Raw genomic sequence first — 10,502 nt, 5'->3', positions numbered from 1 at the left:
ATTTAGTATTTAGTATTTTATTTTAGTTCAATTTTATCATTTGGGAGGCACTTGAATGCCACAATTGTAATAGTTAGATTTATTTTAACTATTTATTTCATTCCATTTCCCCTTTTAGATTGTAGTAGGCCTTCCCCTCTAAAAATGTAATAGTTATGGCCTTAATTGCCTTATGTGTTTTGCATGCTTAGGTGCTATGTGTTTAATCGCTTTCTTAGGGTTTGGCATCTAGACATGCATGTTTATGTGTTATGTGTTATGTGAATTATGTGCTCACATGTCTACTTGCTTTAATTATGCATGTTACTTATATATCTGTATGATGGATGCCAATGCACGTAACCGTGGCTAGTCCAATGCTAGTCATGGTTGTCCCCTCGAGCTCTTACAAGTCCAATGCTTGTGAGAGAGCGCAGATGTGGGCTAGTCCAATGCTAGACCCAATAGGGCCCCTCCTCGCTAGTACATACTCGCATGCCTTCACTACATCTTCATTCATTCTTTCCTTTTAGTTTTACATTTTTGCATGACCCTTCACTCCCTTTCCCTTATACATTTAGGATTACATTTTCATTTAGATTAGCTCATTTGCTTGTATAGGTTAGGTAGTCACCCTTCTGGTAAGGGAAACGAGCGAGTATGGCTACACATAGTCTTAGCACGCTAGTTTTTCCTTCTAACCAAAAGGAAAAGCAAAAGTCACGATTTAGGGTCTCCCCGTACCCGTCTTGCTTGCATTCCTCTAGGGTTCATGCATTTCATTTATCCACTATCATTTTGCACTCTTACTTCATATTCTATCCCTTTTTTCACATTTTCACTTCACAACTCTTATTTTTGCACATTTTCACTCTACCACTCGCACTTTATATACTATCACTTGCACACATGCACTTTATGTTATCACACATACATTTTCACATTATCACCTTACATACCTCACATTGCACACTCATTTGCACACTCCCACTTATACACCATTATTCTTTATTACTTTTTTCACTTCACACAAGCTCATGTTTTCACATTACATACATTCATTCCACTCCTTCTTACGTCATTAGCATTACTCGTGACCTCTTAGAGGGCTCATCCTTGGCTATCACGACTTATGTGATTTAGTCCAATCAAACCTCTAAGAGATATTTGTCCCATTCGATTCATCATTAGATCTAGGTTTTGCATTCATATAGTTCACCCAAATGCAATAAATTTTTAGGTTAAAAATAAGAAAATCCTTGACTAAATCGCGCAACTAGCCTTGGCTAGGTTGAGAGGGTGCCTTGAATTTCGTCCTTGCCTTCCCTCTCTTCAAATGTGACTCCCGAACCTTTTTCGTTGGTTTACGTAGACTAGGAGTCGTTTAAAAGGGGTTTCTTTTCTATCTTTTTCCTTTAAAAAATTCATTTTTTAGGTGACTTGGTACACCTTAACTCTATACCAAGTGGCAACTCCGATTTTTCATTCAATAAACCCTTTTTAAACTATATTTTGGGTTCAAGTCCCATTTAGACCCATATTTTTCTTCATTTTCTTTGTAAATCAAAATTCATTTTTCAAAATCAAAAATTCACTTTTCAAACCATTTATTTTTCTTATAAAAAATAGGGCGCGACAGAAGTGGTCTCTCTTGTTTCTCTCCTCAAAGTGGCCGGCCAAGAAGCAAGACAATGAAGATGATTTTTGGTCAAAATTTGATATTTAGTAAAGGTAAGAATTAGTTCAAAGTCCAACTTCCAATCGGTTTGCGACACTTGGCACTTTAAGAGTTTTGTTCTCATCCTTTTATCTACCAATGGTTAAGCTATCTAGCTAACCTCCAATTATCTCCTAACACCTTGTACAGTAATATCCCTTTATTCAAACCTTCAGCTAGTTATCAAAAATATATCGCATTTACCGCACTAGCGGGTCCCACGTCCATAATACGCTTCAAAGTTAAGATGAACTAATTTAAACTAGGAAAATGATTTAAAAACTGTACTTACTTATAAAAATATATAGAAAATTTAATATTTTAAAGAAAAGTATAAAAATGTAGGCAAAGAAATAAAATAATGTCTAGAAAATGTGAAAAGTTTCGGGTTCTCACAGATTTGACCGAATCTTTTCACCCGATTTTTTATACTCCCTCAAACTCAAGAACTAGCCAATTCTCGGTTCAATAGGTCGAACAGGTCGATCGGGTCCAAGTTTAAAAACACTGGCACAAAGTTAGTAGTTTAAGGGGTTAAGTGCTAGAATTCATATGTAGTCTGTCTGCGACTCTAATGGGGATGAATTTTGGAGTTCGGCACCTAGGCAGAGAGCCTTCCGATCTTGCCCCCTCCTGTTATCAGCTTTGACTAGGCTTGATAACAAGCCTAGAACTTTTCGTTTCTTAAACAGTTGGACTTCGAAAATAGAGTTGTTAGATGTCATTAGGATGAGTTGGTCAAACTATTGCTCAGGACGCCCGTTGCAGTGGTTGGCGGCCAAATTACGGCTCACTAAACATGCAATCCAACATTGGTCACGGCAGCACTTTGGCAATATATTCAATGCAGTGAAGCAGGCAGAGGAGGCAGTAATGGCGGCGGAGGCTGCACTTGATAGTGACCCATCACAGCAACAATGGTTAGCACTCCAGGAGGCAAGGGCAGTTATAAGGAACTCTCTGGTCAAGGAGGAAGCATATTGGAGGCAAAAGCAAGAATCGAGTGGCTTCAGGATGGGAATAAAAATTTAAGGTTCTTTCATGCAGTTGTGGCAGAGAGATGTGCTAAATCAGTTATACACTGGATTCGTAGTAGCACGGGGGAGTGGCTGACTGATAAAACTCACATTTCGACGGAGGCAGTGGAATATTTCACATCCTTATTCTCGGCCGAACCTTGTACGGGGTCATGGAATACTTTGGAGGTCATTCCCAATGTTATTTCAAGGGATCAAAATGCTGAGTTGGAGCGCCTTCCCTCGATGGAGGAGATAAAAGAGGTGGTATTCGCAATGGATGGGGAGAGTGCGACGGGTCCTGATGGATTCACAGGTAGGTTCTTTATCTTTCCATGGGACGTGGTGGGACATGATGTTTTTTAAGCCGCCGTTAGTTTCTTCTGTGGTCATGAGCTGCCGAGGAACGTTACATCGACTTTGATCGTACTGCTTCCGAAGGTGTCCTCACCCCAAGACTTTAGTCAGTTTTCGACCCATAAGCCTTTGCAACTCTATCAATAAGGTTATATCAAAAACCCTGGCAGCTCGGTTGTCAAAGGTGTGGCCAAGTATTATCTCTCCTCAGCAGAGTGGCTTTGTTAAGGGCAGGCAAATTTTTGATAATTTTCTGTTGGCCCAGGAGTTGGTGTCGGATATTCACCGAAAGAATAGAGAGGGAAATGTGGTATTGAAGCTCGATATGGCCAAAGCCTACGATAGAGTCTCTTGGCCGTTTTTGCTCCAGGTGTTAAGAAGATTTGGGTTTGGCGAGGTATGGATTGATATGATTTGGAGACTTATCTCGAATGTGTGGTTCTCAGTAATAGTTAATGGAGCGCCTCAGGGATTCTTCAAATCTAGTCGTGGATTGAGACAAGGAGATTCGATTTCACCGGCGCTCTTTGTGATTAGTGCGGAAGTTCTGTCTCGTCTGTTGAACGCTTTGAGTAGTTATCGGGGTTTTACGCCGTTTAGAGTTCCACGGGGTTGCCTGCCTATTACTCATCTAGCCTATGCGAATGATATTATTATCTTCTCCAGTGGTTTGTGGCAATCTGTGCAGTTGGTGATGAAGACGCTGGACGCTTATGGTTCAGTGTCAGGACAAAAAGTGAACTAGCAAAAGAGCTGTGTATTGGCTCATGCCAATTTTCCTGGGAGCAGGAAACGGTCTATTGCAGTGATGACTGGGTTTCAGTCGAAGGAGTTTTCGGTCAAGCATCTGGGTTATCCTTTATATGCAGGGCGGAGGAGGAGATGCTACTTTGCAGGGGTTTGTGACTTGGTCACGAGTAAAGTGTTGTCATGGAAAGGGAGCTTTCTCTTGCACGGTAGTAAATTAGCTCTAATCAGGAATGTGTTGACTTCTATGCCGTTTCACACATTCGCTGCTTCAACCCCTCCCAAGTCAATATTTAGCGCGATGGAGAGCAATTTTGCTGGTTTTTTATGGAGCTCCTCAGAGGCTGGGCCGCGCTTCCATTGGATTAAGTAGGACCAGCTTTGCAACTCGTATGATAGGGGGGTGCTGGTTTGAGGTCCCTTAAGCACGTGTTTGATGCCTTCTCCATGAGATTATGGTGGCACTTCCAGTTGCGGCAATCGTTGTGGGCTAAGTTCGTGCATTGTAAATATTGCCCCAACCTGCATCCTTGCTTTGCTGATACTTCTCCCGGGGACTCTTGGACTTGGTAGAGAATGGTGGCTATCCAGGGGGTAGCAGAGCAACACATCCACTGGGTTTTGGCTAGGGGTAGTATGAGCTTCTGGCATGATAATTGGTTGGGGACGGGCCCGTTATGTCGTTATGTGGATACTTTTCAGGAGTGTGCGGTTTCCGATTTTGTTGAACATGGTTGTTGGAATGTAGAACAATTGAGTAGGGTAGCTACTAGCGGATGGGTGGGGAGGATGTTGGGAGTTGTGCCTCCCTCGCTGGACCAGGCGGATACCATGGTTTGGGCTCCTAGTACCTCCGGTGCCTTCTCATTAGCATCAGCTTACCGGGTCGCTCGAGAGGATGGAAACAGCTCTTGGCTCTACTCACTACTCTGGCTTCAAGGGCAGCCGACAAAGATTTCTTTTTTCATGTTGAGATTGGTAGGGGCCCGTTTGCCGGTGATGGACAGGTTGCATAAACTTGGTATATTCGGCCCATCTCGTTGTGGTTGTTGTTTACACCCATGTCAAGAGTCTTCTGATCATATTTTCTGTACCGGAGAGGCGGTAAATAGGATTTGGGGTTATTTCGAAGGGGTGATTGGAGGGTTTCAGGAGTCCTCTACGGTACGCCACAAGTTGGTAAGCTGGTGGTTGAAGCCTACTAGGAACCCGTTCCTCCGGTACCTTTTCCATTTAATGCCGTCTTTGATCTGTTGGAATTTGTGGAAGATACGGAATTCGTTTGTCTTTGATGGCCATCTGTGGCCCGTGGCTCATGTGTGTGCGGCAATTTTTGGGGACCTCCGGGATATTTTCCTCCTTAAATTTAAATGTCTCACTATCTCTACTCAGGATTGGCCGGGTTTTTACGATATGGTGGCTGGCCTGCATAGGGTTTCCAGGACCCTGATGGTTCGGTGGAGCTGCCCAACTCATAATGTCATCAAACTGAACTCGGATGGTTGCTCTCCGGGAAACCCGAGGGTGAGTGGAGGTGGGGGCGTGCTTCGGTGCTCGGAAGGAATGCTTATTTTGGGGTACTCGTGCTTCTTTGGGGAGATGACGAGTCAGCAGGCTGAATTGAAGGCGTTGATTTTTGGTGTTGGGCTGGCTATTGATCATGGGTATTCTGAGTTATATTTAGAATCCGACTCTTTGGTTCTGGTTCAGATCATTCAAAGGAAAACTCGGTGTCTGTGGCGATTGCGAGGGGACTTACAGGACCTGTTCAAAGTCAAAAGCGTCGTTAGAGAGGTATCACATTATTTTCGAGAAGCGAATAAACTGGCTGACCGCTTTGCAAACATCGAAGTGGACTCAGGGACGACTCTAACGTATGGCTCATTGCGTGATTTGCCCCGCTTGGTGAGGGGTGACGTCGCTCTTGATCAGATGGGTGTTCCAAGTTTGCATAGAGTTAGTGTGTAGGCTACCCTAGCGCTTGTGGTTTCTGGTTTTGCTTGCCATGTATGCCCTTCTTTTTATGAAATAAAGTAACCCGTTTCCTTAAAAAAAAAAAAAAAAAACTGCCGTACTTGACTTTTCTGAAGCCAGATGACAGTTTGCATGTTTCCAATGTATAATTTCCATGTTTTCATTATATAATTCTTGTGAAGGATATAAAGTCATTAAAAAAAAAGAAACAGTTTACGGGTGCAAAGTACAATTAATCCTTTATTTTATATTATTTATATTCGTTTAAGGTAGGGTTAATAACACTTTGCCCCACGAACTATGCGGGTAATCACATTTTGGCCCTGTAAACAAAAAAATATACACTTTGCCCCGTTACCCTACTAAATGTTAGGCCCTCCAAATGTATGAATTTTTTGTTCATTTTTGCCCTTAGTATTAATCACACTTTCTTCCTCTCTTCAACCCAAAAAAAATTTTAAACTTTGTTTTAATAGTTAGCATCTATATATAATATATTGAACTAGTAAGAAAGTCATAATATAATTTTAATATTTAAAACTAACATACTTTATGGTGAAACATTATTGATGGAAAGTATTCTATATATAGTTCTTGAAAATAAACTTTCCATAACATTTCTTTATCATGTAATTTTGTAAGTTTTTTTTAAGATAGAATTAAAAAACATTTATAGTTATAAATGTGCTATAAATAACTTCATATGCCATAACATCTTTTGAACTATTTAAAATTTAACTTTAAAATATTTAACCTTAAAGAATTAAAAAATGAGTTATGTAAGAGTTTAATAAATTTGATATTAACAAAACGTGTTGCCAAAACATTATCAACAAAAAGTTTAAAAACACTTCTAAAAAACTAAGCATTAAAAGATAATGTTCACTATGAGTTTACACATAAAAAATAACAATTATGTGTTTTTACTTAATTAACCTAAAATATATAAATACGTTATTAAATTACAATATTTGCTCGAAGAGTAAGAAAGGGTATACATATTTTGTTGAATCAAATTTATTAAATTTTTACATAATTCATTTTTTTATTTTTTGAGGTTAAAGATTTGAAAGTTTATTTTACATATTTCAAAAGATATTATGACACATGAGATTATTTATAGCACATTTTTTACTATGTAATTTTTAATTCTATCTTGTTGATATCAAATTTATTAAATTTTTACATAACTCTTTTTTTAACTTTTGAGGTTAAAGATTTGAAAGTTTGTTTTACATATTTCAAAAGATATTATGGCACATGAGAATATTTATAATACATTTTTTACTATGTAAGTTTTTAGTTCTTTCTTGAAGAAAACTTACAAAAATACATTGTAAGGAACTGTTGATAGTAAAGTGATTATATAGAAAGTTTATTTTAAAGAATTATATGTTTGTGTGGATCGTGTACATTATGTGTGTGTGTGTGTCATATCTATCTATATGTATGGTATTCTTCATCAATAATATTTTAATGTATAGTATGTTAGTTTAAAGTATTATAATTATATACTATAACTTTATTATTAGTTTAATATATAATATATAGGGTTGCTAATTGTTAAAATGGAGTGGACATTTTTTTTTTGGCTAAATAGGGCGAGGTGTGAATAATATTAAAGGCAAAATTGGAAGCAAAATTTTCACATGTTTTGAGGATCTAACAATTACTAGGATAGGTGGGTAAAGTGTATATATATGTTTTTTTTTTGTTCAGAGAGGGAAAGTGGAACTACCCCTATAGTTCAAGGGGCAAAGTATTATTAACCCTTTAAGGTAATCAATGAAGATTGTGATACAATCCAACTAAAGCCTCGATCGACATTCTTCCAAGATCATAAGTCTTACTTACACTACAAGAAAAAAATCAACTGATTGCTACGGTTAAAAAACAATAGTTTCCAAAATTGAAATTAGAAAGCAAATTAGGAAAACTCCATAAACTTGAATCCTACCAAGAACAAAAAATCCCTAACCCTCTTATCCTATATAAATATTGGGATCGCTTCAATTTGCCAGAAAAGTCATATGAAGGAAAAAAAAGAAAAAAGAAAATCCTTCATCAACAACAAGAAATCAATCGTTCAATCAATAATTTACATAGGGTTTGAGTGGGAAGTTGAAATTCGATTTCAATCAGACACGCCAGTGGTCAGCGTTGAAATCAATCCGTGGGTATATGTCAGTGTAAAGGGTTCTTATCTTTCTTCTCCAAGCTACTCTATTAAGCACACTTGGTATAGAAAGCATCATCATCAGAATGAAGTTTCAGATTCAAGAAAAGATTGGTCGAAAGTCTCTTCAACAAGAGCTATGTACCATCAAAAGATGATGTTGAGTCTAATTTATGGCGTGTATCTGTTGCTATAGATGATCTAGGTATAGCAAAATCTTCCTTGAACATCTTATTTACTAGCCCTGTGATTTGACCACCTAGTCCTAATCTGTGTACCGTGCTGCTCAAGTGTTACTTGGAAAGAATACTAAAGAATCCCAATAAATTTGCAGCCACCCCTTTTAAGGATGGAAGTTTTAGGGTTTGTCTTGTAACATCTTGACTGATTTGTATGCTAAAAGAGATGCTTATGCTCGTCATTGTCCGAGTTGGGCGCTAACCTAAGAATATCGTAGGCAGAATTTGATTATTGAGATGCTTTCTTATGATGCTGATATCATTTGTCTTTAGGAGGTGCAAAGTGACCATTTCAAGAACTTCTTTGAGCCTGTTTTTGCTGAGTTCAGTTACGCTGCTGTATATAAGAAGAAAACTAATAGGGTTTGTGATGTGGATAGCTGTACAAACTTCCCTTCCTCTTCCTGCACTATAGCAATAGCAACACCTTCAGTCCCATCCTTGATTTTATCCACCAAAGCTTTGTAATTTGATTCAAAGACTACTCATTTCCAGCCCTGCAGTGCTGCTTTAAGCATGGTAGTCCTCATTGCTAGAGCTTCTTCAAGCTTTGGCTCTTCACAACTTTCTAATGGGAATGCCCATGATTCTATGATTTTGCCTTTCCAATCACAGACTATTATTCCCCATCTAGCCTTGTTTGTTTTCTATTGCATCAGTGTTGACTTTAATCCATCCTTCTTAAGGAGCCGCCCACTTGCTGTCCTCTTCCTGTTCTTGTTGTTTTCTATTATCCCTCTTCCACTTGTTGTCCTCTTCCTGTGCTTGTTGTTTTCTATTATCCCTCTTCCACTTGTTGTCCTTTTTAAATCTAGTATCTTTCACCTCCAAGGCACCGACCTTTTTTAGAATTTCTTTCACCTTATTTTCATCCTAGGAAGAAAAGAAATAGGTTATGCATTTTGGTTACTTGATAGGAAGAAATAATAAGATGAAAAAGAACACATTAACATACACTTGCCGCAACTCTGATTTCTTTTGAAAGTATAACAACATCATCAAACTCTTCTTTTTCTTCCAAACCGACAACTTCTCTACTCCAGCAAACTGCTCCACCTCATCCAATTCTTTTATTGCTTCAATTTTCTTATTCTCTTCTCCACTCACTCTAATGGCCACATCATCAATAGTTTTAAATTTCTTCAATATCCAACCCTGATTTCATTTTTTATTGCAATTTTCTTCAAGTATGAAACTCCCATTATTTGATAGTTAAATCCTTTGTCAATATTATCATCATAAAAAGGAACCTTAAAGCACTTAAAGATCTTGTTCAGAAATCTACCAAATGGGAGATGAGTTTTCTTATTCTCCATGTTTTTAACCTTCCTAATCTTGTTGACGATGATGGCAATCATCAATTTGCCAATGTTCACTGGTTTTTTCTTCAACATGTACCACAAAATTATTCTTTCTACTGCACTAATGGAAGTGACACTTCCAACTTTAGACAAAATGGTATGAGTAATTAGCAAATGTAAAAATCTTGGCAAAACTGTCATATCAGGCCCATAAAACTTTCTTTTTTCATCATTTTGCATAATTTTGTCATCCTTTTACTTAATTTCTCTAAGAAACTTAGTCTCATTATGCCCTCCACAACAATCTTATCAATATTCTTAACACTAATCATTTTATAATCAACACAAAATCCATTGTCAACCAAACCAAACTCATCCCTTAGAACCTCACTAGACACCTCAATATGCAGGCCTATCAATAGGCTGGGTTTTGACCCGAACTCGACCTACCCCCACTTAATATTTTCAGGTACGGGTTGTGAGGACTTGAAAAATTATTTTATATTCTTCTTATACTTTTCCTTATTTCTTTAAAAAAACTAACCTATATTTTCTTTTAGACTAATTTACTTGCCTTAATTTCATAAATACTTTTATGATTGAATCGAGATTTTTACTTTTTCATTTATAATTTGGTGCATATTAAGTTTCGTAGTGCATTGTGGTAGTGTGATCAATTGGTGATGTGTGTAATAAATTTGGTAGACAAGAACGGGTGTGATGTTAAAAGGATTATATGATTAGGAATGTCAAGAGTGTACTGGTGGAACATAAACAAGCAATTAGAGGCTAAGAAAGACAAAGAGATAAGAATAGAATTGGATCATGCCACTTGTCAATGGTCAAAGCCATCATTTGACCAAGACTTTTCTTCCATCTTTATCTTTCATTTAACCAAACATTCCTTCACTTTTCTTCCTTCTTGACCAACCTAAAGAAAGAGAAAAAGAGAGGGAAACTTCAATTTTCATCTTGATTTTGGCTTGATTTAGTGAG

General features: G+C 37.8%; 1 protein-coding gene across 1 annotated transcript; it reads left to right on the top strand.

The window, feature by feature from the left end:
• The first annotated feature begins 2,613 nt into the window (after nt 1-2,613).
• On the top strand, nt 2,614-4,389 carry LOC113782440. Its single transcript, XM_027328331.1, has 4 exons — nt 2,614-3,028; nt 3,240-3,792; nt 3,859-3,967; nt 4,216-4,389. The coding sequence occupies exons 1-4, from the start codon at nt 2,614-2,616 to the stop codon at nt 4,387-4,389; spliced, it is 1,251 nt and encodes a 416-aa protein (XP_027184132.1).
• The last annotated feature ends 6,113 nt before the right edge of the window (nt 4,390-10,502 follow it).

This window comes from Coffea eugenioides, chromosome 9 (genome assembly GCF_003713205.1).
Source record: "Coffea eugenioides isolate CCC68of chromosome 9, Ceug_1.0, whole genome shotgun sequence".
NCBI classification, from domain to species: Eukaryota; Viridiplantae; Streptophyta; class Magnoliopsida; order Gentianales; family Rubiaceae; genus Coffea; species Coffea eugenioides.
Note: the sequence above shows the minus strand (reverse complement) of the source record. Positions and strands in the feature narration are given on the sequence as shown.

What these genes read in the sequence shown, in the direction of transcription:
- LOC113782440 (XM_027328331.1), top strand. Translation starts at nt 2,614, where the DNA reads ATGGTTAGCACTCCAGGAGGCAAGGGCAGTTATAAGGAACTCTCTGGT. An exon ending in GGGTCCTGATGGATTCACAG is followed by an intron (nt 3,029 to 3,239) that starts GTAGGTTCTTTA and finishes AAACCCTGGCAG; the next exon opens with CTCGGTTGTCAAAGGTGTGG. An exon ending in GGAGATGCTACTTTGCAGGG is followed by an intron (nt 3,968 to 4,215) that starts GTTTGTGACTTG and finishes CTCGTATGATAG; the next exon opens with GGGGGTGCTGGTTTGAGGTC.